Source organism: Amblyomma americanum, chromosome 2 (assembly GCF_052857255.1).
Source record: "Amblyomma americanum isolate KBUSLIRL-KWMA chromosome 2, ASM5285725v1, whole genome shotgun sequence".
In the NCBI taxonomy this organism is placed as follows: Eukaryota; Metazoa; Arthropoda; class Arachnida; order Ixodida; family Ixodidae; genus Amblyomma; species Amblyomma americanum.
In genome coordinates, this window is record NC_135498.1 from 17,262,662 (window position 1) to 17,281,380 (window position 18,719).

At 45.0% G+C, this 18,719-nt stretch overlaps 1 protein-coding gene across 1 annotated transcript in view; it reads left to right on the forward strand.

Annotated features, from left to right (window-relative positions):
- The window catches only part of ksr (kinase suppressor of ras), a 33,877-nt gene that overhangs the window by 8,432 nt on the left and 6,726 nt on the right, over positions 1-18,719 (forward strand). The window contains exons 5-18 of the mRNA XM_077653342.1: positions 753-901; positions 2,248-2,302; positions 2,682-2,762; positions 3,571-3,668; positions 6,418-6,669; positions 7,660-7,790; positions 11,278-11,379; positions 12,474-12,559; positions 12,697-12,784; positions 12,875-12,963; positions 13,355-13,451; positions 16,108-16,241; positions 17,016-17,153; positions 18,497-18,626. Coding sequence (XP_077509468.1) covers positions 753-901; positions 2,248-2,302; positions 2,682-2,762; positions 3,571-3,668; positions 6,418-6,669; positions 7,660-7,790; positions 11,278-11,379; positions 12,474-12,559; positions 12,697-12,784; positions 12,875-12,963; positions 13,355-13,451; positions 16,108-16,241; positions 17,016-17,153; positions 18,497-18,626 — 1,630 coding nt within the window. The remainder of the gene's footprint in view (positions 1-752; positions 902-2,247; positions 2,303-2,681; positions 2,763-3,570; positions 3,669-6,417; positions 6,670-7,659; positions 7,791-11,277; positions 11,380-12,473; positions 12,560-12,696; positions 12,785-12,874; positions 12,964-13,354; positions 13,452-16,107; positions 16,242-17,015; positions 17,154-18,496; positions 18,627-18,719) is intronic.

The window sequence follows — 18,719 nt, forward strand, 5'->3', positions numbered from 1 at the left end:
GGAACAGACTTTGCAAATCGTGATCATGTGTTTTAGACTAGATGTTAAATTAATAATGTTCATGAAAAAAAAGACAAAAACCAGCAATATGTCAGCTGGCGCAGGTATCCAAGCTTGGAGTTTAGTGCCACTTGCTGGATTTTGCAGATGTTTGCTGGTAGCAATGCAACTGTAACGGCAATCTTCAACTTTTTCAGCTGAGCTGATGCTCGGCTACAATAAATTGGGCTCTTTTGAATATGCGGTCGCTTAATTAGGAACATCAGGTTTATTTGAACTAATGCTCTGGTCAGATGTATTAAAAATTATGGACTCCCCTTAAACTGCTGTGGTGGCTCAGTGGTTATGGCGCTTGGCTGCCAAACCGAAAGACATGGGTTCGATCCTGGCCACAGCGGTCAAATTTCAATGGAGGCGAAATTCTAGAGGCCCGTGTACTGTGCGACGTCAGTGCACATTAAAGAGCCTCAGGTGGTCGAAATTTCCGGAGCCCTTTACTATGGCATTCCTCATAGCCTGGGTCACTTTGGCACATTAAACCTCCATAAACCATAAACTTCAACTTCCACATAATTCAGACAAGCTTTCAATCCCCTCTGAGTTTGAATTGCTGAGAGTTGACAATGTTTGAAGTAAAGCTGAAGCATCTGTTAGATAGAACACGGCAGGTTGTCTTTTGTGCAGCGTGAGTGGTGGATTGTGAAGGTGAGCCGACCCCAAAACACACTGTGGTCCAATGTCCTTTACTGCAGAAATGATGGCGGGTTGCGGAGACGCCTTGCCACGGAGCCTGGCCTGGAGCTGGCCAACTGTTCGCCACTTTCGCCTAGCCGGTCCCCGCCTGTTATTTCTCCTGACCAACAGGGGGATGGCTGCTTTGTGGACGAACCGGCCACCCAGCGTAAGTCGCAGCCCCTGCTTTCCTGTTGCTGCTAGCAACCACATTAAAAGTTTTGCAGGGAACTTGAAAGGACGCTCAGGGCAACTCTATCCACTTAGCTGCTGCTTGCCTTAGCTAAAAATCGTTGATTGTTTAGCTCTTTATGGCCATGTTGTTTTCTCAGCTGCAAAAGGCTCATTTATTGCTGAGAAAAGTGGATTTAAAAATGGAACGTTATTTTTCTGCCACTCGCTACAAGCTCCTTGTGATGTCAGTTACAAAAAAGACTCCTTGATCGTGACTCGGAAATGAATGGCGGTACGGCCTTGCCTCAGAACTCCATAACTAAGAAAGATTATTGATGCCATTGAAATTGGCTTGTGAAAAGGGCCAGCAGCTATGATACCTGTATTTCAGTTTTTGATCTTCACTAGTTTGCAGCAGCTTCATTTTCAGTGAAAATAGCCTTTGGTGATTAGAACACTGTAATCTATTAATACAAACTCTGATTTGTCCTCAGTGTCCCTTGTTCACTTAGAGCAAATTTCATTGTGAACAATCCCTATTTTTCGTGCCCGTGTAGAGCAGGTGTTAGATCTCGTGTGGCTTTTGTTGTTTGGGCTTTAGGATGCACTAACAACCCACACATGTATCTGACGTGCTATTTTCATTTTTAGTCTTTTGGCACATCCCTTTTAAACCAAAAGCTAGAGTGGCAAAATGGTGTACAGATGTGAAAGATGAGCTAGTTTGTTTCTTAGTTTGCGAGCACTGCATCAAGTCTTCCCTCATCTGCTGTCCTTTTATTTTTTTTTATTTTTTCCCCTGTTTTCTGTACATTCTGTAGGTGTTATTGATAGCGTTTAGCTGTTCATTTTGAGACTTTTCAGCCAACTGTTATGACTTGGGACTACATTGTCGGCCTAAACATATATTTGTCATTAATTTGACAGTGTGTCCATGGCCAACTAGTCATTTATCAAAGACATTTGAGAGTACTGCATTGTCTACTGGCCAGTGAAGTGGGGCTAAATGTACAGATGTGTAAGAAGTACTATATCTCAGTGAATCATTTTCGTTTGGTTATACGTCATGTTGATTTCACTTAATTTCAGTCATTTTCTGAGGTAATTCAGTCAGTTCAAGTATTTCAATCAATTATTCGATAGTGTTGATTCAGTTAATGATACGAAAGGTGAAGTGTCAACTCTTTTATCAATAAACGAATTCTTGTTATACTTGATTAAATATAATCAGTAGTTGTCACTGAGAGCACTTTCTGTAAGTCTCTGGTGCACCTTTGAGAGTAGATGTTCCTTTTTGAATGCGTAGCATTTGGCAGTTGATAGCCGTGTCTCTGTTTCCAGCTGTTGTTCCCAGGTCTCCAAGAATGCATGGAATGGCTCACGCTATTCATCACAGGTGCGTACCATCAACATTGTATCTCCTGTCATTGCTTTTGCTGCGTTGTGCCTGCACGCAGCAAAGTACAGAAATACAGTGGATGGAGATTGCAGGCAACGCTCACTTGTGACCCAAGAGCATCTGCCCCCCTAGAAGTGCCTTTTTTCTTTTTTCCTTTCCTAACTTCGGTTGTTGACTGATTTTTCTGGCCTTGAAAGGGATCGGAGGGTAAAAAAAAAAAAACGGAATAAAGCAATTTGATTTTAGGGCTGTACTACTCAAAATATAATTGCCAATTCTTCCAGTATTTCGATATGCCCGTGCCTGCCCTGATATGTGCTGCAGTGCGTTGCATAGAAACGGTTGCCTTACAACCTGCTCTATATTGCCTTTGCAGGTTTACATCTAGTGTCAAAGTCACCACCTGCCAGCAGTGCTACAAGGGCATGATTATTGGCTACAAGTGCAAGGAGTGCAAGTAAGTGAATTGAGAGCTGTTGCAATGCTTCGGGTGGGAACAGGCGATGTCCATCAACCTATAGGCAGGTTGAGGCAGGATTTTTCTCTTGCGAATTGTGTGGTCACCAGAATATGAGAGCTGCACCAGTTGCTTTTGCAGCAGCACCGATATTTTCACACTCATCTTGTGTGGATCGTGATGTACCATCGGGGGCAAAAGTAACAGACCCCTCCTCCAAGTTTTGGCTCGTGGGTGCCACCTGACAAAACACTTCTAGCGTCGATACCCGTGCAGTGTGTCCCGCTTCAGCACCAGAAGTGCTTTGTCAGGTGGCGCCCCTATGCAGAGTAGCACGGGTCGGTTACTTTTGCCCCTGATGGTACAGGTGAGAACAGAAGTAAATGGAGCACATTATGGTCCTCTAAGTCAGTTTGCTAGTTGGCTGTTGACTGTTAGGAAATACGGCACATGGATGCTAGGTAGTGATTGCTGGTAGGGATTGAGACATGCATGGATTTAGATGCTCGTGGAACCAAAAAGCGCACTCCAAGGAACCGAAGGACACCACAGAACCAAGTTTGAGAACCATTGAATCCCGAGTGATTGTAGCGTTATGTAATAGTATTTGGCTATTGGTACATGCCTGCCTCTGCCCCCATATCCGTGCAGAGTTTTATGCTAGTCCGTGTTCATACACGGACCTCTGGTAATGTTACCCAGTCTGGTTTTGTGCGATTAAACTCGGCAAAAAAGTTATTTTGTGCTCATCAGCCTTTGTGCTACAGGAGGATTGCTTACCGTGATGAGCCCTTTTTGATGTGTTCAGATTCCGATGCCATCGTGACTGCATGGAGAAAGTGCCTCCCTCGTGCGGATTGCCAAACGAACTGGTGGATGTCTTTGCAGAGCACATTCAGAAAGGAGGTAAGTTAAACAGCTCTGTAGTAGTTGCCTTTGGCCTTGGCTGTTGCGTTGGCTGTGGCTTTGGCTGTGGCTTTTTGTGGTTTCTTGATATGAAGAAGTCATGCCTATGTGACAGATATGATTCTAAATAGCATACTAGTTTTGGCTGATCTGACCATCGCAGTATCGTCAGCATTGTGAGTTTGTGTGAGTGGCTTGCTTCACTGCATTCTGTTTGGTTCCTCCTTTTCACCACGCTTAGCATTGACCAGAAGAAGGTCACTTGTAGTGAAAGGTCTATTGTGACACATTTGTGCCTCAAGAAAGCAGAAAAAAGAAAGGCACTGTTGAATCTTCCACTATGTTGCAGTGTTGCACATGGAATCATGCAAGTCAAGAGGTCTTTATGCTTTGTCTGTTTGGTACCTGTTAGTGGCACTCCTTGGGCACATTTGGTACTGGCCCGCATTTTACATGCTTAATAAAAAAGAATGATGATTTGTTCGCATATGAACAATGACCCCCAGATGTCACTGCTACACACACTTGACAGCGCAATTACTGTACTGACAGACGATTACGATAGTCGGTGATGCGAAATTTGATCTCTTCACATATTTTAATTTTGTGCTATGCCGAGGCGAAGAATTTCAGAGTGACATGTTTCTATATGTGCTGCCACCTTCAGTGTTCTGGTTGCCCATTCCTCCACTCACACTGTGGCAGGTGGTGTTTTGGCTCTGCTACTACCTGTCAGATGGTGCATTGCGCCGACTATGACGAAGATGCAGGAACGGGCACCTAAGAGCTGTGCTCCAAAATGACATGCAAGTTGGAATCTAGTATGAAACTGAAACTATTGTCAGCAACACCCTATTATCATTGTCGTCACAAAATGGTGGCTTGGTATTTCTTGTGCGTTGATACACCGTGGCTGATGTCACCTACTGCACTCATGGATACCGATAGGCCTTGAGTGCATCTGAAGTGTCCTGTCATCAAGGCTCCTTGATTGCAAAGGTGCGCTGAGGTCACTGCGGCACCGGTATGCAGAGGCTGGTGGTAGTTGGGCCTCCGTGCGTGTGTTTGGTGTTCCTGAAACATGTGCGTGACTGGTGAAAGCGAAGAGACCAGATTTTCTCCAGCAGTTTGACTCTGAAGGGTTTTAATGGGCTGAAGTATGGCTTGTTTCCAGGAACACCAAGCATCAGGAAGGAGCGTGCCTCACTGCAGTAGTTTGCAGGATGGGTGAAAAAGGCATGGGGCATGATCCCACCTGCCATAGTCAACAAGGCCTTCAAGGAGTGCAGAATTTCAATTGTCACGGACAGCACCAAGAACTAATGTTTTGGACCATGGAAAGTGACAAGGAAACTTGACAGCAACGATGAGCGATGGCGATTTTGCCAGTCAAATGGGGAAAGGCGAGTGAGGTGGTGGTGCCATGTACTGCGTCCTGACATTAAAGTGGTTGCAATAAAGGTTGGTTGTTTCAAGTGAGAAGTTGCCGGTCAGATCCATATCTGTGGCATGTTCAAGGGATGAGCCAATTCATTATTGCCAGAATATGAGTGCAGACATTGAATCACATCTCTGCATTCCTGCCACCAGAGTTCGCCACGCAGGTTTTCAGACTCACCATAGCACTGCCCCTTTGATGTTTTCAACGGCTGCGCTGACTGAGAGAACAGGGGTGCCAGAATGCCATTGACTGCAGCAGTTAATTTCTTCCTAGTAACTAGGGGACTCCAAACAGCTCCTTGGAGACAAGGTCACCACTTTCAACCAGGCCTTGCTCCGCAGGCTTATTCAGCGTTTGCCTTCTTCAGGCTCTTCGGACAAGCTCTTTGCATTTGCTGACTCTGTCATGGATGTCTCCTGCCCACCTTTTTTCTCTCTTCAAATGTGCTTGCACACTCACCGAGCTTCCTTCCTTTCTTTTTTTTTGTCAACACTTGGGTGGAGATAAGCACCATCCCCTATGGCCCCGAATCTAGCTGCCAACAATGCAACAGCATGCAGAGAGCATGCTCCCGCACCCAATTTGGGCCTGTGGTGTGATTTTCAGCAGGTTCTTCTTGTCATAGATGTTGCCTAACCTACTGTCTGAAGGGCTGCTTTTTTGCACCACTATAACCATCTAGTTGATAGCACTGCAAGCGTCTTGTGGGCATTGTAATGTGACTTGCTGTGCAGGTACTTTTGCTTCGAGAAACGCTCCATGCCCGTCTCACCAACCCCTCTGCCAGTTCTGTCGCAGTAGGGCTCAGAGTAAAACGCTGTCATTTATTAAAACGCTTGGGGCAGCCTGCAGTGAGTGTTCTCGAAGAGTGAGGTTCAGACAAACTCGCAAATTGCTTCTGCCATCTTTGTCGGCATTATTTCTACTGATGCTGCAGTCTTCATTTCATATAGAGGAAACCAACCTGTATTGTTGCTTCATCTTCATTGACACATGGAATTCAGTCCTGATGCTACAGAAGTCGCAGAGAATAGCAAGACACCAGAAGAAATGCACTAGATAGATGACAGAAGTTGCAGGACCTCTGAAGATTGGGTTGTTTGGCAATATTGTGCGCATGACAGAGAAGATGATGATGATTGTTAAAAAGCCTCGAGGCTGAAAGAGAACAAAGGTGCTACCACCGGACTGTCGGAAATTCGCTGTCTACCAGGGCACGAGTTTGCCCATTCTTAATAAGCTTGCGGGGTTTATCACGTCGTGAGGTTAGCGTGACAGCTCCCCTTGGCCCCCTTTCCTTGGTCGCAGGCATGCAGTCCCCCAACCACGCGGCCGCTCACCTGGGCAGCAGTCCACTGCATGGGAGCAGTGGTCGCTTGGAAGGGGGCCGTGGAGGCCGACCCGCCATCTGCCTGCCCCCATTCCAGGGCGGGGGCTGCCCCGATTCGTCGTCTTCCTCATGCAACTCGTCAACGCCCTCATCTCCGGCCTTCCTGATGGCAGCTTCGCGGCAGAATACGCCTTCCTCGGCCTCGCGCCTGCAGCAGTTTCACTTCCCTGGTAAGAAGAAACCCCCCTCCCAGTGAACACGGCTGACCCGCAGCACTCTCTCGCCGTATCTTGAAATAAATGGATGGAGCACGAGTCTCTCTTCAGCGATATGCTTAGTGTGTTTTTGTGCAGGCTTCTTGCGGTATCAGTGTTGCTGGCCAACAGTTTTGCTGAAGTTTGACTTGCTCTTGAATCACGGCCCATTTTCTTTCCTTAGTAGGTTTTGAGCAAGCATGCTTATGACGCGTACTGCTGCCACGTGCTGCATCGATGAGTTTGATAGGCAGAGAATGCCCGCTCTGTAATGTGATGGCTTTAGTTAAAGCACAATGAAGTGAAATTCTGGCATATTCTAGGCTGAACAAAGACTTGACTAGATTTTAAAGTGAAATTTTCTCCTTGAGTGTGTCCATCCCAGTCTCCGTGCTTTATTTCTATTTGCACTGCTCCTCAGCCATGTTGCCTGCCACCTGCCTCTCTTGTATTGAGCCGTGTCTGACGTCTTTGGCTTCTTGAAGAAATTTGTTTGCAGACCTTGCACTTTCTGTGTTGCCTCAAATAACACAGTACATTAGCAGACAAAGATATGAAATTCAGGGGCTTATGACAACCTGCATGAAGAAAGCCAACAGTAACTGAAACCGAGGAAGGCATAGGGGAATGTTATTATTTTTCTCAAATTTTATAGTTGAATGCATAGAGGAATGTTTCTATTTTACTTTATATAATTTTTCAATTAATGGTGTTGATTGATGGGTAGCTGGCTGTGGCTAATCTCCCATTGATCAGTGGCTGTTGGCTTCTTTCATGTGTATCTATAGAGGCAGGCGTTGTTCGTTACTCTTATGTCACTGTTGACCTTGGAAGATGTGGGGGAAGGCAGTTGAATTTTTCCATTGCACTTCTGAGCACGACCCAGATCATATGAGACGTGAGCACTGTGACGAAGTGTCACAACACTATTTTTGTTCGACCGACAACACCTTTACGTCATTGCAGAGATCTTGTCTTCGGAAAAGGAAATACCAGCTCCGGTGTCGTCGCTCGCTCAGTCCGAGGTGGTGGAAACAGTCAAGTCCACTGACAGCGACCGAACAGTGTCGGGCACCTCGGGGTCTGGAAGCATAAGTGTGAGTCCTTGCGCTGTCTTTTCACAGTGGTGGCCATCTTTGGTCATAGGCATCTCTAACTGTGCTCATCTGTGGCCGTACCCGTCTGTGATAATAGTAGCTATAATGCATCCCACGTGTAATGCTACCATGGCAGCAGGGCTAATGACATCAATACCTAAATGAAAGGTGGGGCTAAGCAGACTTTAGACGGAGCCTTAACAGGGCCGCTTCCAATGAATGCTGCTTGTTATTGCAATGTAGTACAGCGTAGACCGTTTATAACGTATGCCACGGGGGCCGCGAAAATTTGCACTATAACAAAAAAAAAAACAGAATACAGATCAGAACACGCACCAGATGCATAGCTTCTCTTTCAGAAACGCTTTATTTATCATGGAACAAAAAACAATCTACTAAGTCCACTGCACACTAAGATTAGTTTTAGCATAACGCATGCAGCGTGACTGCAGAGGAGTGCATTAGAAGCGATTTCAGCACGGAGTGGGGTGAGGGGTAAGGGGTAGACAGACACGTTTTGTCGACAATGTGGTGACTGTTGTTTCTTCAAGAAGTGGCAGTGCAACCAGTTGAGTAGTTCTGGAAGACAGCACGCTTGAAGAAGTGCCTTCGAGCGGTGAAAACAGTCTGTGTGTGAATTGAAAATGGAAATCGAAAAGCGTATCTTAAGCAGCGCACTTTCACAATCGTGGAAACAATTCATGCTCTCACATTTCCGTCGGGTCGACCATCGTTTGCCGCATAATTTTTTGTTGTGTTTGTTTTGTGGAGTTAGCAACACCGCGCCTCAGAAGCCCCCAGTACTGCACAGGGAAGCGCACTTGTTTTTCTGCGTGGTCACCGAGCGGATTTCAAAACCGCACTATAACCGATATTTCATTTCACGCGACTGCATATTCAGCCCTGTGGGAGGCGAACAGGCAGCCAGCAACAGCAGCATTATATCCGATCCTGCATTATAAATGGTCACATAAGTGGCCTCCACTGTATTGTGATGTCAAAGTGGTTAGATGACACGAGATTTGAAGTGTAGCTTCTGAACAGAATTCTCCATTACAGCCATTGGTTTGTACTTTGTGCAAGGGAGAGGTGCTGTTTTTTAGAATGTCAAGTTTAGATTTAGAAGGGATGCAACAAAAATCACGATTATAAGTGGACTCGAATGTAAGTCGACCCCCCCCCCCCCCCCCATCCCACATCACATTTCTGAAAAAAAAAAAAAAACTTCGAGGTTGTTTACTCTTGGCCTTTAATAATAGAACATGGTAGCACTATCCTGCGGCCTGTGCTTATCGCCAGCCGCTATCGGCTGCCGCTTGCGGCAGTGCCCGTGGGCATATTCCAAAACGAAAATGTATTAGTCACTTGACTAATACATTCCCCTTGCGCCATCGTCCTCACTAGTGCTGCCGTCGTGATCGCCGCTGCGGTCCCACAGCTCGTCGTTCTAACATCGTCGTGCAGCGAAATCCCGCACTTCGCAAACAGCCACATCACGACATCGCATGGAACAGCTGAAACTTTTGCCTCGCTGCAGCTGCTACACCTGTATCACCCGTTGCGAACGTCTAACTTGCGGCCCGGCGCTCAGTTCGTTTCTATGGCGTAAAGGATGACAGCCATCTTGAATGTAGCCGTGAACGAGCGCCAGTCACTTACTGGACATGGAGCACAAACGACGAATGACAAAGCACTACATTAAATACTTGTGAAACGCGGCCGGCACTAGTTAAATGCGGCAGAGCCAAAGAGAAACTACGCGTGAGCGGCGCTGCTGCGGTTCCGAGTGGCGGCGGCGCCGCGATTGGAACAGTGGCGCTTTCATCAACTATCGACGCTTCCTTGAGCGCCGAGTGCACGATTGAAAGTAAAAAAAAAAAAATTGACGACCGGCTGCCTCTGAACAGCAGATGCAATCTGCGGCCGTGTGTGGGGAGTGGGCTGGTGCCGGCTTGCTGCTTAGCGACAGCCTCCATCGGCCGCCTTGCGCGGGGTGGGGATGCCATTTCTGCGCGTTGACATAGCAGCTGCTCAAGGCCAGCACCAAGGGCGATGGCCATGCAGCAAAAAACTCAACCTTTCTGTAACATGCCTGATATTTCGTTTGTCTCGCCTTTATTTATGGTGCGATGCTTTGGTTTAGATTTTAAGTCGACCCCCCCAATTTGGATTTTCAAATTTTGAAAAATAGGTGGTGTAAGTACCGCATTGATTGGTTATGACTAAAGGAAAGGCACAGTAGCTGTCTCAATTTCAGTGGACACCTCCTAACTGCACCACAAGGGAAGGGATGGAGGAGCCAGTGAAAGGAGGAAGAGGGGAAGGGGAACAGTGCCGTAGGGTAGGGCTCTAGGCTAATTTCGACCACCTGGAGTTCTATTACATGCACTAACATGCACTGAAATCGCGAAGCACTTGAGCGTTTTTTCATTTCGCCTGCGTCGAAATGTGGTTGGCATGGCCAGGATTTGATCCTGCCTCTTTGAGTGCATCAGCAGAATGCCGTCGCCACTAAGACACCGCAAGGGGTAGTCATTTTGGTGTATCTGTGGCTGGTTGTGCTTTACTAATGCTCTGCTTTCAATGTAGTGCATGTTGAGAACTATAAATGCAAGAACAACAAATTAAAAAACACTATTATGATCTGTATCATACGTGTTATGCAAGGATGAAGTGATATAAACCATTGCAGTGGCTGCTCCCGGTCACCACATTTGCGGCACACAGCAAATTCTTTACTAGCAGCACTTTGGGGTGCCTCCCTGTTGTCCATGTTAGTTCGTTCTGCTGTATGAAAAGCATAAAGCACCGACTAGCGCAGTAATTTGTTTTGAGCATCACCAAGTCGTTAAATTTTCATTGCTAACCTCAACGTTCTTGTGGCGATACGGAAGGTGGTGGCGTGTGAACCCAGAATCAACCTGGTAGAAGATTTTTCTTCCTCGTATGTTTTCTCACCACGACAGCCTTGTGTATGAGCAGGGCTAAAAGAACCTCGTGTATAGAATATTTAGGGTGGGCTTCTAATGGCTCCTCTGTCATATTGGAGTCGCTGGTAACATAACAGCAAACCTCTCGTGCAAAAAGGTCCACAAACTGAAAGGCACATGCTGTAAACGCTATTTTCTAAATCTTAGCGAACACTGTCTCTTATAGGGCAGTCGGAGGAGGTTCATTTATTTCGGACTAAGAGACACAAGCGGAGCAGTTGCCAACATTATCAATGTAAGGACGTATGCCTTAACGCTGCCACCACCTGGAGCTAATTCAAATTAGCTGTGCATTTTATTGTTTGGAAAGGCTGTACTGTCGCTTCGACATATGGCGGGATAACTTCCTTTTTGGATTTTATTTTCATTCAAATTTTATTTTTGATTAAGTTTCAGTGATTTTTCTAGCATCTGAGTCACTCTTGGCGTGAGCTAATGTTATCTTTACAAGAAATAGTCAGAATTTTTTTTTGCCTTCTCTGCTGCTGCTCCTTCAGACGGATTCTGAGAAGACGCTAGCCTCGACAAGAGTGGACTCGCAGGACAGCCAAGTCTCGGATCTGGATCCGACTGACAGGCTCTGGCCGCGGCAGAACAGTGTGGGTGTTTGCTCCTTCTTTGCCTTTTTTACCTTTGTGTCCACTCTGATTGAAATAATTTTAAAAAATCCCACACTGCACTTGCCGCCTACTCCACCTACGCTTAGGCTTCAGTGTCCTCTGCGACAGTTGCTCTTTTGTCTCAAGGGGTACGTCTTCCTGCTTGATAAGCACTACTCACAACCCTTATGGTTTTGAAAAAAAAATGCTATTATGTTCTGTTATTTTTGAACTGTTGAGTGCACCTAGGCATACGTCACATGGAAAGCCACCTGCAACTCATAACGTGGTCATGTTTTAAGGATGTCTGCACACGCAAACCCAAACCTTTGCTATTACATGCTTTTGGCTTTTAACATTGTTTACCTATTCATTGCATTTTCTCTTCTTATACAACACAGCTCTGCCACACAAACCATTTGGTTGCTTTGAGCTCCAAAAAGCTGGTTGGTGTGGCACAGCAAGAGTTGGTGTTAGCCACTGTGTGCAAGTCAGTAGCTTTTGTTAGCCAGATTTTTATTTTGAGCTGTGACAGTGGGAAACTAAACGAAAGTTCTTGTACTATTCAACCTACCAGAAAATTTGGCTGAACACAGTTGGCTGTAAATAGAGTACAGAAAACCCTCGTTACAGCGAACAGGTAAAAATTGTAAAATGGTTCAATATAGTCCAAATTCTTACTATAAATTTCGCATAAACTTATGCGGGGGAAGGGCAATTTAGTCACTGGAAGGATGACAACTGGGAGAGAGCTCTTCTGGAGTTTTAGCGCCGTTTCGAAGCCACTCTCGACGATTGCAGAAGCCGCAAAAAACTGATTGTGTGCCGAATGCCAGTTAGGTAGGCTTTCCAGCACAGCACTGCCAGCACACGGCGGCGGCAGGTCAGTTGCCAGCTAAGGTGGTTTCCCCGCATTACAGCAGTATCGTGGGAAAAATGGGGTGCCAGAATGAAAGCTATCGTCACTTTCACCACCTCCGTCACAGTCGATGAGAGTACAGGATGACTAGAGCCGAGACTATCTAAATTCTCCAAAAATCTTCAGGGGCTCAATTAATCTGCCTAACGTTTGACCTAATTCTCTGCTCTTGCAGCTTTCTCTGAGAGAATGGGACATTCCATTTGATGATGTCCAGATCAAGGAAAAGATTGGTGAAGGCCGATTTGGGAGCGTGTACAAGTAAGGCAGACCAGCACAACTTTTTGTTTGTGTGGATTGAAGTTGTTCGTCTCTTCTAGTGTGTGGAATGCCGTGATGACCTGACAAGTGTTTTGCAGTAGCTCACCTTCTTTGAATTTCTTTCTCTTTCACACCAGGGGAAGTTGGCACGGAAGTGTTGCTGTGAAAATGCTCAATATGGATCACATAGATGACCGAAAGACCCTGGAGACATTCAAGCAGGAGGTGGGGGTCGCTTTTCATTTAATGCCCTTCTTCATGAAGAATGTGAAAAGAAACTCTTTTGACTTTTAAAATTCTTCCCCTGCACACTAGGTCGCAACCTTCCGGAAGACGAGGCACGAAAACTTAGTCCTCTTTATGGGTGCCTGCATGAAGCCACCAAAGCTTGCTATCATCACGAGGTGTGTGTATTCTCTCTTTATTTGTTTTTTCGTGCTTCATTTCACACTTCCTTTACCAGTCAACTTGACAACCAAGAATGGCAGACCACTTTAATTTCAGATATGTTTCAAAAATATTTTATAGTCATTTGACTGTGTTCAGTAGATTCCAACTCTGTATTGCGGTGCGAAACATTTGGCGTGCACATGTGACCGATATGCTGGGGAACTGTAATAACTAGTCCAGTAATTGGTTTTACAAGACCTTTGGCTGCATTTTCATAGCCTCTTTTTCAATCAAGTTTATTTTTATGAACAACATGGGATGGCCTAATTGATATCTGTATGTATGACAGTTGATTCCGTTGTTGGAGTGGTGTTTCTGACATATTTGTAAAAATTCATTTTTCAGTTTATGTAAAGGCATGACATTGTACAGACATATTCACTTGCGAAAGGATAAATTCAACCTCAACAGGATTAGTGGCATAGGTCTGCAGATATGCCAAGTAAGTATGTTTTTCCTTTGAATCATGAACCAGTTCAAAGCTCAGTTAGCTTCGAGTTTTCTAATGCTAGCTACCTGTAATAGTTACGCTATTGCGAGGACTACGGCTAGCTGTTATAGTGACTGATTATTCAGGTCGTCCTATTACTGGATATTTGTTTCTCAGCTGCTAATGATCTGAAATGCTTGTGTTGGTGTTTCTGGTAATGTTAACAAAAGCAAGTTGTAACAGAATTAACATTGTAGAAGTCTGCTATGCTTAGCAAGGATCCCGTTTTCTTTTATTTATTTATTTTTAACATTCTTTCAGAGACAAAGGGTCTAGGATGACAGGGCAAAAGGCAGATGCTCTCTGCCTGACGAGGGCCCTGTCACCCATACAGTGCCCAGACATGTACAAAGGATTACAACTTTATACAAGTGCTAATGCAATAACAAAAAAAAAACATCCAATACAGAGTTTAATTGGTTTTCAAAACATGTATGCTTTATGCTTTGAATTGGACAGTATGTACGTTCTGGAGGTATTTTTGAACCTTTTAAATGCTCTACATTGCTGTGATATGCCAAGAAAAATGGGTGTGTACTTAGACAATTGGGGATTAAATAGACAGTGTTTGTGTACCATAGCTCGTTCTTATGGCAGGTAGTCTAAAGAAGTTCTTTCAAAAGTTATACCGTGTAGTACAGGGCTGGCGCAAGTTAACACTGGCGGGATTTCGCATGATTTCGTTCCTAATATGAGTAGCGAGTTTCAGCTCATATATCTGGTTTATTTTTAGCACATTATGTCTTAGGAATAAAGGGGCCGTGTGTTCCAGCTGCTCAAGGTTTTCGATGCATCGCATAGCTCGTTTTTGAAGAATGATCAATTTGTCAAGGTTAGAGCCTCAGATTAGTAAGCAGTAATTGAAATGTGATTTAACATGGGCGTAGTATAACCGGCACTTTAGCCAGGCAGGAAGCAGGTACCTAATTTCGCACAGCATTCCAACAGGTCTGCATGCACTCGCGTGTATCTTGTCTACTTTAGGCGTCTAGCTCAAGTGCTCTTCAATGTAAATGCCCAAAAATTTAAAACTAGAAACCCTGTCTATTGCAGAGTCATTATATTTAACAATGATGTTTTCGTCACAGAAAGTCATTATAATATGGGGTGCATATTACTCTAAACAGGCCAAAATTTGGCTGTGGAAATTGTGGCTCTAGCTGAAAACAGGGACTGATTGTATAATGGGCCAATGCTCAGCGTTGTTTGGTGTGTAATGACCACTTTGCACTGACATGGTCATGTGCTGCAAGTGACAGCAGCCATGTTATGCATTGATGCCTTCATGGATCACAGTGCAGTTATGGGTTGCAGAGGCCTTCTGAGATGGACTTTTTTTTTTTTTTCAACATGCTAAGTGAAGGAGCAAGTAGTTCTGGAGATCAGAGGAATGCAGTGGTGCTTCTCAAAGTGGGGTCCATGTGCTTGAGACAGACTGATTAGAAATTATTGTCAAAAGTAATCGTTAATAATGCAGTCGCTCACTATTTTTGTTTCAACTGTGAAACAAAACAAACATTCCGATGTTGTTTTAAGGATTGCTTTCATACATGAGGTCCAGCTTTCTCTGAGCCTAAGAATGGAAAACGCTAATGTGCTGTCGTGGTGTAGCCCTACAAGCAATGGGGCGAGGCCTTTTGGCCTGGTTCTATCAATACCTTGTCCGCTTTTTCACATTCTGTTGCGAGCGCATGATGCTGTGGAGGAAAATAAAATGCCAAACTTGGTTTCCCAGAAAGATCTTACAGCAAGCGGTGACAGCACCACTCTTGTTTGAAGCAATCGTGAAATTTATTCAGTTTGATTTATTTTAAGGCTTGAATTAAAACGAGGCTCATTTCTCTACTGCTGAAGGTTTGTGACTACTCTGGTTATAAATATTCTATGAAGAAAAGGACCACACACAGGCATGTAAAGTTTCTAAAGGAGATGTAACAATGACCAAGCTTTGGCTAGCATTTTTTTTCTATTTTTGTTCTGCAGTAGAGATCCTCTCAACCTAAAGGGCAACTGAAGTGGCACTAAAATTTGACAAGCTTGAAGGCATTGAACATGTGAAACCTGCAAGTAGGGCCTACGAAACCCTTTTGTGCTGTCATTTGAAATGACAGTGTAATGGCCAATTAAAGCCACCCGTGGTGACGCTCAGGCTTCTACGCAGTGCACACCGCCAAGTAGCAGGTGTGGCGATGATGTCATCTTCAGATGCGGTACATTATCAAAGCAGAAACACTTCCTTGAAGAAAGGAAATGCACGCCGCCAAAGGCGAAGTTCATTGAGTGTTTGGCAGCATCCAACGACACATGAAGGAATGTGGGCGAAGGCAGCGGAAATTTGGAATCTCACCATAGACGACGTTATTGCGAAGCTTCTTGCACGTCTCTGACGTTTTGAGAAGGCTGCGCATCCTTGTGGCTTTAATCGGCAATTACATCAGCATTTTAAATGCAACTGCAAAAAAAAAAATTTGTTATACAGCACCCACAAACTTACAAACTTCATACATTCGAATCCCCGAATTTGGTTGAATTCTTAAAAACCCTTACTACTTCTCTTTGAGATGCTTCAGACATGTTGATGGTCTTGCGATTGCATGTTGTTTTGCAGGGTATGGGCTACCTACACGCTCGCGGCATTGTTCACAAGGACCTCAAGACAAAAAATATCTTCTATGAGAATGGAAAAGTGGTGATTACTGACTTTGGTCTCTTCTCGGTGACCAAGCTTTGCCATGGGAATCGGTAAGCAATCCATCATTAAGTGGTAGCAGTTTCATTATGTCAGGAGTAAGCTAATAGCAGCTGATCAGGTCTAGAGACATCGTCAAAGGACGCAGTGATGTGTAACGCGCCATGCTTGACTCGTCATGCCTTTACCGTCAGAATACACATTGAGAAGTTGGGCAGGGAGCAGCTTATGCAGTAGGCTGTCAATCTTGTGTTGGCACATGCATGTTAATTTGGTTGTCTTCGGTGCATCTTTAGTGCAACTTCATGAAATTGGTCCTGAAATAGTGCGTGCTTGGTGGGCAGTGGACAGGGCTGCGGAAAGGGTTTCAAGTTAAGACGACCTCTTCAGCATGAAACATACAACCTAGCTTTATCTTGTCGCCCTACTTTTAGGTCTAACAGCACATGCGTCTGCTATTCCCTACTAGACAGGTCCAAGTTGACTGTTTGGAATGGTTTTGCAAACAGCACCCGTTCATGCAAGTGCACAGGACTTCTTTTGTGATAGTGCATGATTAGGGGAATACGCACTTCGAAAAAGTACAAAACATAGCACTTTTGGCCTACGAGTCAAGGCACTCATTTGAAGATTTTTAATTTTTATTTGTGGCGGAAACTGGTAATAGGAATAGATGTGCCCCTAATTCTGGTGTAGGGAAGTTGTCACAGTTCCTCTGTAGCAGATTTCTGATCATGCGAACATGCATCACGTCAGTTGTGATAGTAAGGTTTTGTTCTTTTTTTGTGTAGTGCATTTTAAATGCATGAGCTGTGATGACCTTTCAGGAAGGGGGACTGGCTGACAATCCCTCAGGGCTGGCTATGCTACCTGGCACCAGAAGTGGTGCGCTGCCTGAGGGCTGGCAACCAGCACGATGCGGACGACCTTCCTTTTGCCACCGCTTCGGACATCTATGCGTTTGGGTAAGTGTGGGCCCATTTATTTGTCTTGTCTTCATGTTCACCACCTAGTTAGATAGCTAGATAGTTTAATGAAAGGGTGAGCAAGTGCAGTACAGTAAAACCTCATTAATTTGGACTTAAGGGAGTGAAAAAAACATCCCAGTCATCCAAATGACAAATTATTCATTGGCTCCCCCAACGGTGACAGCAATTGTTTGCTTGACAGTAGAATTTATTTGATGAAAGCCCAGGCAATGGTCATTTTCTCTTAAAACAAAAACTCCACGATAATGACGATTTTTCGCAGTTCTGTCCAGCGCTTTAATTCATGCACACCATCGGGAGTGTCAGAAGTAGGACTTCTCAATAATGGCAAAGGCTTTTGGTGTGCGATGTAGTAGAGCTGGAGCATCTTCACTTGTGATGTAGCACATGAGGAGGCTTCACTGCACAAACAGCGAGCAGCACGTGACGAGCGCAGAGCTTCGTCATGTGGGAAGAATGGAAATGCCACACAGATAGAAGCAAGGGAAGCGCGTTGCCATCTGAGCTGCCGCCGTCGCTGTGGACTGGCGGTGAAGCTCCAAAGACGAAAACTGTGCAGCTGCTCACATCAATAGAGGCTAACACCCCAACGCACCTCCCGTTGCGTGCACATCATCAAAGGGTTGCGGGAAACTATAATGTACAGTTAAAGCTTGAGGACGAATTTCTGGACAATGACTTGCCGAGCAGGTCAAGCCTCAATATGGCGGCCCCTTGAGGGCCTGGCTGAATCAACCGATGCCAGCCCCAGTGTGTCCGAATAAACAAGCTTCTGACGTCATATACTTACTTAGGCGTTTGGTGGGAGTCCAGCGACAATCCGAATTATCCGAATTCCCGAGTAAATGGGGGTCGAATTAACAAGGTTTTACTGTAGCATCCTTTCGACCAAGGCTATAAAGGGAAGTGGTTATGGGATTGTAGTGAATGGAGACAGCAGCAGGTAGACATCAGTATGCATCCACGTAAGGTATTAAATATGCAGTAGAAAAGTAAGGTGTGCAAATATCAAATTTTTCGGTTGATAAATGAATAGGAATAAGTTGAGATTTGGAGCTGAAAGATTTGTTACACAACTTAGCGTTAGGGTTTTGTTTTATGATTCCTCTTTGTGAAGATGGTCAGTGATCACAAAGGCATATTCAGGGGTTTTATGGTAGAGTTTTTTTAAAGTGGGCATAGGCATTTGTGCTGAAAGCATCTCACTCATAGTTGAAATAACGTAGTGTGGCCATAGGCAGGCGCTATCATTGAAGAGCTCGCTGCTCTGCTATCACCCCTCCTGGACCTGCCTGATGTTTTGTCTCCTCTGACCGCAGGACTGTGTGGTACGAGCTTCTCTGTGGGGAGTGGCCCTTTCGAGGTCAGCCCTCGGAGTCCATCATCTGGCAGGTGGCTAAGGGCATCAAGCAGTCACTGGCCAACATTCAAGCCTCGCAGGACATCAAGGTGAGTCACTTGCCGAATGCAGACCACGAGTTGTCTTGTATGTAATACTAGCGTAAAAAAAATATGGCATTCATTTTTGTTTATTCCTAAGGA